Source organism: Amia ocellicauda, chromosome 14 (genome assembly GCF_036373705.1).
Source record: "Amia ocellicauda isolate fAmiCal2 chromosome 14, fAmiCal2.hap1, whole genome shotgun sequence".
Taxonomy (NCBI): domain Eukaryota; kingdom Metazoa; phylum Chordata; class Actinopteri; order Amiiformes; family Amiidae; genus Amia; species Amia ocellicauda.
This window is the reverse complement of record NC_089863.1, coordinates 14,572,339-14,587,622: the sequence shown is the minus strand read 5'-3', so window position 1 is coordinate 14,587,622 and position 15,284 is coordinate 14,572,339. Positions and strand designations below refer to the sequence as shown.

General features: G+C 42.2%; 1 protein-coding gene across 1 annotated transcript; it reads left to right on the top strand.

Annotated features, from left to right (window-relative positions):
* Nucleotides 1–5,859: 5,859 nt before the first annotated feature.
* Nucleotides 5,860–14,337, top strand: LOC136768801 (matrix metalloproteinase-25). The gene is made up of 10 exons (XM_066723175.1): nucleotides 5,860–6,449; nucleotides 7,731–7,863; nucleotides 8,060–8,195; nucleotides 8,397–8,722; nucleotides 8,844–9,020; nucleotides 9,249–9,345; nucleotides 9,972–10,054; nucleotides 10,280–10,432; nucleotides 10,797–11,060; nucleotides 11,571–14,337. Exons 1-10 carry the CDS (start codon nucleotides 6,357–6,359, stop codon nucleotides 11,849–11,851), a joined length of 1,743 nt encoding a protein of 580 aa, XP_066579272.1. The 5' UTR covers nucleotides 5,860–6,356; the 3' UTR covers nucleotides 11,852–14,337.
* Nucleotides 14,338–15,284: the final 947 nt, after the last annotated feature.

The window sequence follows — 15,284 nt, the reverse complement described above, 5'->3', positions numbered from 1 at the left end:
AGCAATAACAAAAAAATCTACAGATTAACTCAAATTCATGCAATTCACATTTTAAATAAATAAATAATATGAATAGTAATCTAAATATAAAATAAAAAGATCCAGTAACTGATAAACAATTGATGCGAACAATAATAAGAAAAAAGAAACCCAAAATGTGATTTAAATGCTGACCTAATGGCACCATCTGTGACACTATTTTGTACACATTGCAGGATTTGCACGTTATAATCCCCTTAACAAATGGCACCCTGGGGGACTACCTAAGGTTGCCAAGTGGTAGTGCCGGCCATGAGAGGAAGAAATCGAGGGAGGGAGAGAGAGAAGGGGACATTAACATTTTTCGTCCTCTTCCTCTCTGTTTAAATGTTTCTCTTCTCGTCTATCTTTGCCCTAACCTTCTCTCTCTCTCTCTCTCTCTCTCTCTCTCTCTCTCTCTCTCTCTCTTTCCAAAGACATAGATTTATTAATTCCATTACTGAGTAAGGCATTACCCAGGAGAGACGCTAATGGCGTGGGGGGTGGAGGGAGGTATATATAAATTGTGGCTGGACACAGCATTTAAGCTTGGATGCAAAGAAGGAGAAATGGAGAGTTAAACGAGTGGAATTCAGATACACTGACTGGATAGTACAGTGTACTACAATTGCACTGAGAAAAAGCAAGAGAGAGAGAGAGAGAGAGAGATGCAGAAACCACATTGTTAATAAGCACACTCACACAATGACACATACACACTCACGCACTCTCAGGCAGAACGACACACACACTGACACACACAGACAAACTCTTAGACATATAAACTGACACACTCACACACTCTAGCATTTATAAAGTTTATGTCATCACAGTCCTCGGCCACATCAAGGGAGTCACAAGCTTCTTTGTCCATGTATGAAAGAAACATCCGAAACAGCTGATCAAGAAAAAAAAATCTATCTATGCACTCATTCATTCACTTCAATATCTAGCTTGATGCCTTCAAACCAGCAGAACATACGGAAAGTATATCTAGTGCAAAAACTACATACATAGTGTACACAGCACACACAAAACACAGGGCACAAAGTACCCTTATGCAACTAAACCCCAGTAAACGGAGAAGAGGTTTTTGTACTTTACACAATCAATTATTTTGAAAGCAGAGGGAGAGATGGAGAAACTGCACCACTATCTTTTACTGCAAAGCCATTCTCAGCGTGAGAGAGTGGACTCACACCTACACAAACACACACACAGAAACATGCAATGGCATAATCACACGCACAGAAGATGCACATATTCACACTGACATACAAATCACAAAATGTCAAACTTTAGTGTGTGTGAGAGCCCATGTCTTGTTTGGTTTCTCTCTCTTTCTCTTCATCTTTTCCCAATCATTGTTGACTCATTATGATGTTTTTTGTTGCAACATATTTGTGTCATCTGTCCACACTCTGTTCTTCAATATCTGGCTATCTGGAAATATCTGTGCTTCTCCATGACCCCCCTTACTATGCCTCTCTCTCTCTCTCTCTCTCTCTCTCTCTCTCTCTTCTAAGGAAGTGGTTTGGTGTGATGCCATTCTTTCTGATTCCGTCTAAATCTTTGTATTCATTCCTTCTTTTCTCTCTCTTTCTGTTGTGGTCATGAGTGACTCTGGGTCAGAGAAATGAAAGATAGCTTTTAATACTGAGCCATTGATATAGCACAGTCTCCTCTCTCTCCCTCTCTCTCTCTCTTTCTCTCACCCCCTCTCTTTCTCTCCCTCAGTTGTAGTCCTCTTTTGATCTGCAAGCAAAAAACACAAAAAACACTAAACTTGTGTAAAACACAATCTACGCCACACTCTCAATGTGGGGGGAAATGGGGCTGTGAAAAAATGAATCAGTTAAACATAAAAACCTAAAAAGTCTTGATTAGATAAGTATTCATCCCCTTTGCTTTGACACTCCTAAATAAGCTCCGGTGCAGCCAATTGCCTTCAGAATCTGTAAAAGTGGTTTAGAGTTTAGATTAAATACACCTGTCTCTTTAAGGCCCCATAGTTCTGTGGTGCATTCAAAGGAAAGACAGTAGCATAATTGCCATTATTAGACTTGGACATGTCATTTCAAAAAGATGATGGATTGTGTTTGGCATTGAGGACTGTATTTCCCATACATACTGGCACTCCAATTACAGAAAAAAAATGGAGCATGTATAGATGTTTTTCACTTAATGAGTAACTGAGAAATGGTTAGATGAATAATAAAATTTAAAAAAACACTGCACTTTAATGGAAACTGGGTCTGTTTTTGAGACATTTACTGTAAACTGTAAACAGAAAAGCACATTAGAGCAGGTTTATAAACTGTGGTCTATCTGTTATTTACTTACTGGTAATGCCTCACAGACAGGTGTTTACAGCTTGTTTACTGTAAACTAGGCACAAATGTGGAGAATTGTTGATATTATTGCACTAGATTGTATTTGTACTTTGAATATTATCATGTCATTGCTAAGACCTCATCCCCAAGCTCATATTGGTATGCATATTATGTTTATTAGGTATTATTAAGCGGTTTAGCAGATGCCCCTATCGAAAGTGACTTTAATATTCCTCAACACAGAACGGTAAACACATCATAAGGGTAAAAATACCACTGGAACAAATAGCCCCCATGTTCCATTGATTCCAATTCAGGTTTGAGAGAAGATAAGTACAGACTGTAGGTGAGAAATAATTCAGAATAACCCTACGCTTCTAAAAATATAGAGCATCTGCATCCTGTTTTGCTGCATAGCATAGCAGGCCTGTACATGGGGTTCCGGTGAGCGATGCAAAGGGGAAATTATAATAAATCTGAATTTCATTGGAAGAGCTGAAGTGTGTCCACAGATTTTTTAAGTGTTGTCTGGTCTTTTAAATGGTTGTGTTGTGTTGGTGGATGTGAAGGGACTATAACCATTTGTCCAGAATATTCCCATACAGCACTGACTGGTCTGTCTTTTGTGTGCTAAAGATGTAACAACTAGACTACAAAAGACATAAAAAAATAGAAACAATATCATCATAATAGGAAAAAGAAATACAATATTTAAATATATACATTGCATAAACCGCCATTCAAATCTTATATACAGTGCCATGAAAAAAGTATTTACCCCCTTCCTGATTTCCTCAATGTTTTTATATTTGTCACACTGAATGGTTTCAGATCTCCATACAAAATGTAATACAAGACTAAGAGAACCCAAGTAAACACAAAATTCAGTTTGTAAATTATAATTTGATTTGTTTAAGGATAAAAGTTATCCAACACCAACTGGCCCTGTGTGAGAAAGTAGCTGCCCCTTTGAACTCAATAACTGCTTCCGTCACCTTTAGCAGCAACAACTGCAACCAAACGCTTCCTATATTTGGAGATCAGTGTTTCACATCACTGTGGAGGAAATTTGGTCCACTCTTCTTTGCAGAATTGCAGTGACATTGGAGGATTTTGCTCGTTCAAGGTCCTGCCACAGCATCTCGATGGGGTTCAAGTCAGGACTTTGACTAGGCCACTCCAAAACCCACATTTTATTTCTTTTGAGCCATTCTGAGGTGGACTTACTATTGTGTTTAGGATCACTTGCCCTTGGAGAACTTTTAGTAGGCCGGCCACTCCTGGGAAGATTCACCACTGTTCCAAGTGTTCTCCATTTGGAGACAATGGCTCTCACTGTGGTTCACTGGACCCTTTCCAGATTGATATGTCTCAACAACTTTTTTCCTCAACTCTTCCGTGATTTCTTTTGATCATGGCATAGTGTGCTGCTTGTTGAGACCTTGTACCCTACTTCACATTGATGGTAAGGTCCTATATAAGTCATGTTTATTCAACAGGATGGGAAGTTATCAAGCCTGGGTGTGTCAGCTGTAACTGAATCCAAAGATCATTTAAATTTGGTTAATGGGTTGATTAAGTTCAGGGGGGCAATTACTTTTTCACACAGGGCCAGTTGGTGTTGGATAACTTTTTTCCTTAAATAAGTCAAATTATCATTTAAAAACTGAATTTTGTGTTTACTTGGTTTCTCTTAGTCTTATGTTACATTTTGTATGGAGATCTGAAACCATTCAGTGTGACAGATATGCAGAAAATGAGAAAGTCAGGAAGGGGCAAATACTTTTTCATGGCACTGTAAACGATATGTAGAAGCATTCAGTTATGGGAAAGATGCAGGTGCTTATAAGAAAATGCAGCAGCATTCATATTTAAACCTTAATTAGTTGAGTTATTAGAGAATGAATGGATGAAACGTTGGCCCTGAAGTTAGTATAGACGTAGTAGCAGGAGTAGAACGAGTAGTAGTAACTGTAGCATTCAACGTGCAAACAGAAAAACCCACATTGAGAGAGATTCAAAAACAACTGTTTTAAAAATTCAGATTGCCATATATGGTCTCCGTTAGAAGAAACAGTTGCAAATGTGTCAGCTGTGGCATTGTGGTGAGCTGCTGGTGCTCAGATGTGGTGCTCCTGACACGGGACTGTGAGTGATTACAATGGAGACCCACCAACGGATCAACTGACAGAAACACACCCAGACTCATATTTTCATTTAATTAATGATCGTTAACCTACGAAGTGTGCATGCTCTATTTGCCTAGCAGGAGTTCAGTGATTCATCTCTCCAGCAGGAATCTGCGCTCCTCTGACGGTGCAGAAGAGGATTTTTTTAAATGGCCATTAACTCCTGCGACCTCCTTGTCTTCACAACCCCCCCCCCCCCCCCCTGGAAAAAGCAGGCTCTTGCATAAGGATGTATCACATGGTAAATCAAATACTGTAGCTTCTGATATGTCAGTTAGTTGAAATTAAAAACACACACATGCAGACAGGAATTTTGAATGTGGCCAACATACTGACTTCATTTAGTCAAAATGATTAGTTTTATTAGTTTTTTATGGCAGGTGTTCAGACAATGACTTGTGCAAGCGAATGTGATAAACTGCAAATATGAATTGTCACCGGTTTCATGTGTAACAGTTATGTATTGTACATTAATACATTGTTTACAGAGGCGCCATTAACTGCCAGGCAAGCCAGGCAGCTGCCAGGGGCCCCAAGACTGAAGGGGGCCCCTGCGCCGAGAGCCCCCCCACCGGAGAAAACACCGTCTGGAGCTCACGGCCATCGATTTAGTTTACTTTTACAAAATGTGAAAACAAACAGAAAATGTTCCGCCTATGGCCCCCACAGACTCTAGAATCATGACATATTGTATCCACACTAGTGCCCTTCAGCGCTTCAAAATACTTACTGTATTTGCAGTGAAGCTCATATCAGATACTTATTAATGTGTGTTTTTTTAGATTAATAACCTGATTCATTACCTACACTAGTGCTTCCTTTTTAGTAGACTTGCATCAAATGCAATTAATTGATACTGTTTAAAAATGTAGTACATTTTCGATTATATTGATGAATGATTTGTCGTATCAACATTATCCGGAGAAATTCATTTTTTTACCACTACATCACTGTGTCTACAGGGTAATAACAGACATGAAATAACAACCGTTATCACTTATATTGGTCACATTGACTGGATAGATTGATAGAGACAGTGTTTTGTTTCTGAAGAAAAGCAAGGAGATGCATTGATAACAATGGCCGGACTGAAACTGGACACTAGAATACTGTTAGGGGGAGAGAGAATATGTGAGAGTGGGTGTGGGGGTTGTTAAATACAGATCCACGTAATGGCAAGACATTATACCAAAGCGAAGAGGCTGAGAGGGAGTGTGGATGAAGGGAGAGAGAGAGAGAGAGAGAGAGAGAGAGAGAGAGAGAGAGAGGAGAAGGGGGTGGCAGGAAGTTGGTGAGTCAATTTGTACTCTCGTAATCTCTTCATTTCTGCTTCTGATCTCCCATTCTCCTCGGCTCCTCCGCTCCGTCCTTCTCTATCGATTCGTCCATTCCCGGTCCTGCCCTGCCTCGTCCCAGGAGAGAGAGAGAGAGAGAGAGAGAGAGAGAGAGAGAGAGAGAGAGAGAGAGAGAGAGAAGGGGGAGGGGGGCAACACAAGCTGAACATTAGAAAACAGTATACATTTCTTTAATTAATTCATGGTTGCAATAGCTAATTAACAGCTAGGCAATCACTATATACCGTTATTATTATTATTATTATTATTATTATTATTATTATTATTATTATTATTAGTAGTAGTAGTAGTAGTAGTAGTAGTAGTATACTACAGGAGTAGCCGCAGCAGGAGTAGAAGCAGTGAAATCAGTAGTAGTAGTAGTAGTAGGTAGGTAGTAGTAGTATTTGCAGTGTTGGTACCAGTACAAACACCGTTACAGTCGAGCCGGGTGGAGCAGGTTGGCAGGCGGCCACGGAGCGATGCGGTGTGGGGCGGTGTGTGTCTCTCTGGCCGGGATATGTCTTACCATGGTCAGCGCTGCGCCGGCTTTCAACGAGTACAGTAAAGGCTTGGTGAGTGCTGAATTATTATTATTATTATTATTATTATTATTATTATTATTATTATTATTATTATTATTATTATGTTTCCTTGTGTTTCACGCATCATATCTAAGACTGCAGGCTAGTGTTGCGCCCGCACTACCGTATCTGTATCTTGAATCGCTCATTAATCGCTCTACAATTTGCCACTTGAGATTTAACTGCTGTAACTTTGATCTGAATGGTCCCACTTCCATTACCTTATAGTGTCCCTAATAGGGTTTGCAGTCTTTGCAGCATTGATATCCTAATAATAATAAGGAAACTGAGATTATTATTCATATTGAGGACATGTACTATTTTGGTGCTATTCTTCTTGCTCTTTAAACTGGACCTACTCAAGTCAATGCTTTTGTGGGTGAGTCAGTGGGTTATGGATCAGTGTGTCAGTCGGTCAGTCAGACATTCAGTCAGTCTTTTTTCATGCTCACAATCTGTCCAGAAACAGCCTCCAAGTTTCCTTCAGTAAAATTTATTAGGGCAACAGATTCAGTGAGAGACTGAGGTACTGTAAGAGTCCTTGTAAGAGATGCAATTTGATTATATCATTATAATCACATTATATCTGCATTGAAAAATAATCTTATTCATACTTGAGACTTGAGTGTTTCCCCGCAGAAAGGAAAGATAATAATTATAGAGATTAGGCTTGTGAGCTGTATCTTACAAGTCTCTCTCTCTCTCTCTCTCTCTCTCTCTCTCTCTCTCTCTCTCTCTCTCTCTGTGTCTCTATCTCTCTGTGGGACATTTCCAGGGCAATTGTTGTCTGTTCCTGAGGAAATAGGGGTGGTGTGCTTGTGTGTTGTGCAATGTATGTATGTGGTTTGGCATGTGTGTGTGTTTGTGTGAATTCATGAGGGGAAGGTTTAAAACAATAAGTAAGTATAAATAAGTATAAAAGAGAGAGAGAAGTGGTCTTGCTATATCTTTCTGTACATTTTAACTCTCCCTCCCTACCTCTGTCCCCATCTGTCCCTCACTCACTCTCTCAGTTTCTCCATATCATTGGGTGGTCTTCCTTTCCTGTAATAGATTCATTGTCTATACCACTGAGGAGAGATGGGGGAGAGAGGGAGAGAGGGTGAGAGAGAGAGAGAGAGAGAGAGAGAGAGAGAGAGAGAGAGAGAGAGAGAGAGAGAGAGAGTTGCTCCATCACAGAAAGTTCTGTCCATGGCCGGGCCACTGTGATTGGTTGGATGGATCTTACTTCTGTTTTCTGATTGGCTGTGTGTTTGTGTGTGCTCTGTGCAGGATTGGTTAAGCCGCTATGGGTACCTCCCGCCCCCAGACCCGCGTACTGGGAAACTGCAGACGAAGGAGGGCATCGAGAGGGCACTGAGGGTCATGCAGAGATTCGGCGGCATCAAGGAGACGGGCAAACTGGGTACCTATGTGACAGACTTATTGTTTGACTGCCCCACTGAGTGACTGTGTGTCTACTTGACTGACTAATGTACTACTTTACTGTCTGCCTGACTAAATCATTGATACGCTAACTGGCTTAACTGACTGTCCTTCTATGTTTGACTGACCCCCTCCCTCTCTCCCCCGCTCTCTCTCCCTCTCTCTCTCTCTCGCAGACAAGGCCACAATGTCTCTGATGGAGCGCCCACGCTGCTCTCTCCCTGATATCATTGGGACATCAGAGCTGCTGAGGAGGAGGAAGAGATACGCCCTGACCGGCCTGACATGGAGCCGCACACAGCTGACCTGGAGGTCTGACTGATCCGCACACCCACACACTGACACACCCACAAACCCACACACCGATACACTGACGCAACCACAGCCTGATAAGTTGATACGCTGATTTATACACTGATACACTGTCTGTCTGTCCACGTTTGTGTGTGTGTTTGTGTTGGGGTAATTCAATCTCTCTTGCTCTCTCTCTCTCTCTCTCTCTCTCTCTCTCAGTGTGGACAGTTACCCAAACAGGTCCCAGAGCCCCACTCTCTCTGACCGTCTGGTCGACACATTGATTCACTGGGCTCTGAACATCTGGTCTGAAGTCACGCCCCTGCAGTTCAACCAAGTTTCCAAACCAGGGGGTGTCGGCACGGGAGTGGGGCGGCAGCAGGAGCCTGACATCCGTGTGTCGTTCAACAGCTCATACCACCAGGATGGGTATCCCTTCGACGGGCCAGGCGGCACCTTGGCACATGCCTTCTTCCCTGGGGAGCACCCCATCTCCGGGGACGCCCACTTCGATGACCAAGAGACATGGACCTACGGATCGCCTGGTAAATATTGACACCTACACTGATATTGATACTGACAATTAAACTGGTACTGACACAGACATCAATACTGATTTCTCCATTGACACAAACCTGTTTCCCTCTCTCTCTCTCTCTGTCACAGATGGGGAGGGTACAGACCTGTTCACAGTGGCCATCCATGAGTTTGGCCATGCCCTAGGCCTGTCGCACTCCTCCTCTCCTCACTCCATCATGGCTCCATACTACAATGGCAGCGTTGGGGACCCGAGAAAGTATATACTTCCCCCCGACGACAGAGAAGGAATACAGCAACTGTACGGTATGGAGGGGTGGGAGGACAGTAATTAGTACAGTCTGTGTGTCTGTCTGCCTGTCTGCCTGTTTCTCTCTTCTGTCTTGGTTTGATCGTCTGTCTGTCTGTATCATTCTCTCTCTCTCTCTCTCTCTGTTTATCCTCTGTGTTACAGTCTAGGTTAAGTAGAGAAATGCAGTCAACTAGATAGTGCTGTCTCTGTATTAACCTCTCTCTCTTTCTTTCTCTTGTCAGGAAAGAAGGAATCCAGAAACACTAAACCTCCAAAAATCCCACCCACCCCATCCCTTCCCAAGCTCCCAAGCCCACCCCCCCGCAGACCAACCAGATAGTGAGTCTGTCTGGGTCTCTTGTGTCACACTCTAATTAGGGGGTCAAGCAACAAAGTGCCGGGACCACCTATTGGTATTGGTCTGATTAGCATTTCTCCGCCATATATATTTCAAATGAGCATGAAATTAAAACTACTGAACAGGATCTCAGCACAATTGGTAAGGTGGTAGATACCTAAAGGAAGCTGTGGATGGTATGGTGACAATGACAATGTTGGATTAAGTGACAATTCTTGAACCCAGCATTTTTAATACCATATTGTAGCTGTTCTGAAGGCTCACTAAGAGGCCAGGGCTATTTAGTGTTGCAGTAAGGTTGCTGCACTGTGGTGCGGAAGAACAGGGTTTGAGTCTTGAATTGGTTGGGACCCCAAAGTATCTTGCACTATGCCATAGCCTTACAGATATACTTACAGCTATATTTCTGACTATATTCCTATATCAACACTGCCCTCCAGTGGATGATAGTGTATACCCAAGTTTGGTTATCTTGGTTTTAACCCTTATTAATACATCCCAGCTCTCACCTCTCTCTCTCTCTCTCTCTCTCTCTCTCTCTCTCTCTCTCTCTCTCTCTCTCTCTCTCTCTCTCTCTCTCCCCTACCTTTCCCTGTCTCTCTCTCAGCCCCAGGCCAGCTCTCCCTGATCGCTGTGTGGGTGGATTTGACGCCATCGCCAACATCCGAGGGGAAGTCTTCTTCTTCAAGGGTTAGACTGGATGCCCTTCTAGTGCCAGAACTAGAACTACATTGGGCTCGAGACACTGACATCAAATTGTATTCTGATCTTTTACCCACCCGATCTCCTTCCTCTCTCCTCATCCACATCTCTCTCTCTCTCTCTCTCTCTCTCTCTCTCTCGTTTCCTCTCCCTCCTGCCCTCTTCCCATCTCTCTCTCTCTCTCTTCCCTTCCTCTCCGTCTCTCTCACTTAGGTCAGTATTTCTGGCGTATCCAGCGCTCTGGCTCCCTGGTGTCTCTGAACCCAGCTCTGATCTCCAACTTCTGGCACGGCCTCCCCGCACGCTTCCCTCACATTGATGCCGTGTACGAGAGGACCACTGACTCCAACATCATCTTCTTCATCGGTGAGAGAGAGAGAGAGAGAAAGAGAGAGAGAGAGAGAATGTCCAGTCATTCAGTGTTAATGTACCCTGGTCTCCAGACAGTCAGTCTAGTATCTAGTATCTAGTATTTCTATTCTAGTCAGTTAGTCTTCCAGTCAGTGTTAATGTACAATAGTATCCAGTTGGTGTGTCAAGTTAGTGTTAATATACTGTAGTATTCAGTCAGTCTGGGATTCAGTTAGTCAGACTGTCAGTCAGTGTTGTTATATACTACTATAATATAATAATATACTAAATTACAATGTAATCAAGATACTTGAGCAGTGACTGTATTCACTACATACACTGTAGTATTAACCCAAAGTATGTTTTTATATTGTCTAAGGGGACCAGTACTGGGTGTTTAAGGACACAGCAGCGTTGCCAAATTACCCCAAGCCGGTGTCAGACTGGGGGGTGGATGTTGGAGGTGGGGGAGTGCGAGCCGCCTTTGTCTGGGCCCACAATGGCAAGACCTACCTCTTCCGGGGGGGGCTGTTCTGGCGCCATGATGACCGAGAGGGCAGAATAGACCCTGGCTACCCCAAGGAAGCCACATTGTGGAACGGAGTGCCGCCTGAGCCTGATGACATCATCACCTGGGGAGATGGTGAGGTCGTGTGCAGTGATGTCATCAGTGTGGGCTGCTGGCCCAGACCCAGACCTGGAGAAATCTCAATTATTATTGTTCAAAATAATAATAATAATAATAATAATAATAATAACTCTTCGCAGACAACTTACAGCTACCACAAATTACACACAATTCAAGAAACTGTACAAAACACAATGTTGGAATTTCAAAACCTTTTTGAGATGTATAACTTAGAAGTGGTGTAATTGAGGTTGTTTCTAGAGTCATATTTTGACTAGTTCAACTAAGGTTATTGTTTAAGTTGTATACTACCCAAAGGTGTATTTTAACAGGTTTAAGCCCCTCCCACTTGGGTAGTAGTCTATGTTTCAACCTATCGTTTGCTCTACAATAAATGTAAGGGGTAAACTTGGGACTAGGGTTTGGGTCCCTAGTCAATCAAGACTGAGACGGGTGCAGTTTCATTTTCAGTCATTTTTTTAAAATGTTTGTTAAACGCCATCATTCCCTCTCTCCATCCCCTAGGCGACGCCTACTTCTTCAAGGACAATTACTACTGGGTGCAGAAGAAAGGGGGGCTGAGTGAAGAGGCTGCCATGCCCAGATCCCTGGCCGTCGACTGGATGAAATGTCCCCCGCCTCCTACCACCAGCCAACCCCATGCCGTGCCTGACCCCAAGGGGCGGGGGGGCTGCACCTGTGACCTCAACAACAGCCACAATGGGGAGGTTCTTCCTCTCCTTCGGGGTTCTTACTGGCTGTCACTCCAGGGCGTCTGCTGGCTGCTCTGCCTCACGTTCTGTTGATGGAGAAGTGATCAGGAACTTGCAATGCCTTTTGAGTAGAAGAGGAATTTCAAAATTTGGGAAGCAATTTTTTTTAAGGATTTTTATTTTATTTTTTATCAGGACTCCTCCTACAACCTACTTACAACTTATACCCCGCCCCCCACCTCTCCTAGTTTCCAGATACTCAGGGAAAATCATCTAGTTAAAAGAAGCAGACTGACTGCAGACAAAGCCAAGATCTATCTATGAACAACCTTTGGGGGAATGTTAGAAATCAAAGAATATCTCAATAAGACATATTTACCAGATTTCAGGTCAATCCTAATTTAAATTACAACACTTTGTTTGTGTATTCTTTAAACTACTGCAATATAATATACATTGTTGCTATAGAATACATATATAAATATATATATATATACACTCACCTAAAGGATTATTAGGAACACCTGTTCAATTTCTCATTAATGCAATTATCTAACCAACCAATCACATGGCAGTTGCTTCAATGCATTTAGGGGTGTGGTCCTGGTCAAGACAATCTCCTGAACTCCAAACTGAATGTCTGAATGGGAAAGAAAGGTGATTTAAGCAATTTTGAGCGTGGCATGGTTGTTGGTGCCAGACGGGCCGGTCTGAGTATTTCACAATCTGCTCAGTTACTGGGATTTTCACGCACAACCATTTCTAGGGTCTACAAAGAATGGTGTGAAAAGGGAAAAACATCCAGTATGCGGCAGTCCTGTGGGCAAAAATGCCTTGTTGATGCTAGAGGTCAGAGGAGAATGGGCCGACTGATTCAAGCTGATAGAAGAGCAACTTTGACTGAAATAACCACTTGTTACAACCGAGGTATGCAGCAAAGCATTTGTGAAACCACAACACGTACCTTGAGGCGGATGGGCTACAACAGCAGAAGACCCCACCGGGTACCACTCATCTCCACTACAAATAGGAAAAAGAGGCTACAATTTGCACAAGCTCACCAAAATTGGACAGTTGAAGACTGGAAAAATGTTGCCTGGTCTGATGAGTCTCGATTTCTGTTGAGACATTCAGATGGTAGAGTCAGAATTTGACGTAAACAGAATGAGAACATGGATCCATCATGCCTTGTTACCACTGTGCAGGCTGCTGGTGGTGGTGTAATGGTGTGGGTGATGTTTTCTTGGCACACTTTAGGCCCCTTAGTGCCAATTGGGCATCGTTTAAATGCCACGGCCTACCTGAGCATTGTTTCTGACCATGTCCATCCCTTTATGACCACCATGTACCCATCCTCTGATGGCTACTTCCAGCAGGATAATGCACCATGTCACAAAGGTCGAATCATTTCAAATTGGTTTCTTGAACATGACAATGACTTCACTGTACTAAACTGGCCCCCACAGTCACCAGATCTCAACCCAATAGAGCATCTTTGGGATGTGGTGGAACGGGAGCTGCGTGCCCTGGATGTGCATCCCACAAATCTCCATCAACTGCAAGATGCTATCCTATCAATATGGGCCAACATTTCTAAAGAATGCTTTCAGCACCTTGTTGAATCAATGCCACGTAGAATTAAGGCAGTTCTGAAGGCGAAAGGGGGTCAAACACAGTATTAGTATGGTGTTCCTAATAATCCTTTAGGTGAGTGTATATATATATATATATATTGTTTTAGTACAGCTGCTTGTTTTTCTTGTTGTATTGCGGGTTGCACTTATTACAGCATTCTCCAATTACAAAACCTGTCAACCACATGGAAATGATGAAGGAAGCACAAACACATTTCCTGATTGCATTATGTGTATGTGTACATATATACAAACAGATCATGCTATTAAAAAATATTACACAAGGTCTGTATCTTTCCACTCCAAGACTTGCAAAAGACAGGGACAGCAAGTGAGCGGGGAAGATACAATGGTGTTTGTAATGAAGAGACCAGTAAATACTGTACACAGTAAAGGTGTCAACTGGAGCACTCCATTATTCAATCAATGTCATTATTTTCTCAAGGAAGCTTATCTTTGACTGGTCTCACACTTGAGTTTGACACCTGATCACTTAAAATATGTTGATTACTCAAAACATTCAGAGTCTGGAGAGGAATATTAAATGTATCCAGTTAATAATTTATATGAACCATGGCTCTGACTTTGACACATCCTAGTATAGAGCCTTATTTATTAGGTGCCCTTTTTGTTATGTTTTGTTCATTGTATAGCCAGTCAGTTTGCAATACAGTATAATATAAATGAGAAGAAGAAAATGGAGAAGGAGCAGTTGAAGCAGAAGAATGTTTATATGATAAGTTGTTCTAGCAGTAGCAGCAGCAGCAGTAGAATTTTAGAAGAACATATACTACAGGAACTAGATTCAAAATTGAGTTTATATATTATTTTTTAAGCACGTTAGAAAAATATGCCTTATTTTTTACAATTTCAATGTTGTAAATGTTCAATGTTGGTCCCATGTTTCATGAGTTGAAAATAAAAAGATCCCAGAAATGTTCCATACGCCCAACAACCTTATTTCTCTCAAATTCGATAACATCCCTGTTTGTGAGCATTTCTCCATTCCCAAGATAATCCTTCCATGGCCTGCACACTCACCAGACATGTCGCCTATTGAGCATGTTTGGGATGCTCTGCATCAGCGTGTACGACAGCGTGTTTCAGTTCCCGTCAACATCCAGTAACTTCGCAGTCATTGAAGAGGAGTGGGACAATATTCCACAGGCCACGATCAACAGCCTGATCAACTCTATTGGACGATGTATCACACTGTATGAGACAAATGGTGGTCACACCAGATACTGAGGTATCTGTGACTATCAGATGCATATCTGTATTCCCAGTCATGTGAAATCCATAGATTAGGGCCTAATGCATTTATTTCAATTGACTGATTTCCTTATATGAACTGTAACGCAGTACAATCTTTGAAATTGTGGCATGTTGCATTCATATTTTTGTTGAGTATTTTTTTTCCTTAATAAGCCCCAATGTGTACATATGTGTGGATTTAGCTACTTTGGGCTATGGAATAAAATAAATTACATTAAAATACAACACAATTGTATTGTCTGTTTTGTCTTGTTATGTTTTCTTTGGATTTTTACAGACCTGTCAACCTGCAATATGACTATAATGTCCCAGTATTACAAACAGAATAGTTTAGTATAGGAAGATAAGAACGTAAGAAAGTTTACAAACGAGAGAAGGCCATTCGACTCATCGTGCTCGTTTGGTGTCCATTAATAACTGAGTGATCCAAGGATCCTATCCTATTTGTTCCCAGATTTTCAGCTTCTACCACATCACTGGGGAGTTTGTTCCAGATCGTGACGACTCTGTGTGAAGAAATGTCTCCTGTTTTCCACCTTGAATGCCTTGAAGTCCAATTTCCATTTGTGTCCCCGGGTGCGTGTGTCCCTGCTGATCTGGAAAAGCTCCTCTGGTTT

Bases quoted from the DNA above. Each gene is read 5' to 3' on its own strand.
- LOC136768801 (XM_066723175.1), top strand. From the start codon at position 6,357: ATGCGGTGTGGGGCGGTGTGTGTCTCTCTGGCCGGGATATGTCTTACC. The intron at 6,450-7,730 runs GTGAGTGCTGAA...TGCTCTGTGCAG, and splicing joins ACGAGTACAGTAAAGGCTTG to GATTGGTTAAGCCGCTATGG. The intron at 10,055-10,279 runs GTTAGACTGGAT...TCTCTCACTTAG, and splicing joins GGAAGTCTTCTTCTTCAAGG to GTCAGTATTTCTGGCGTATC.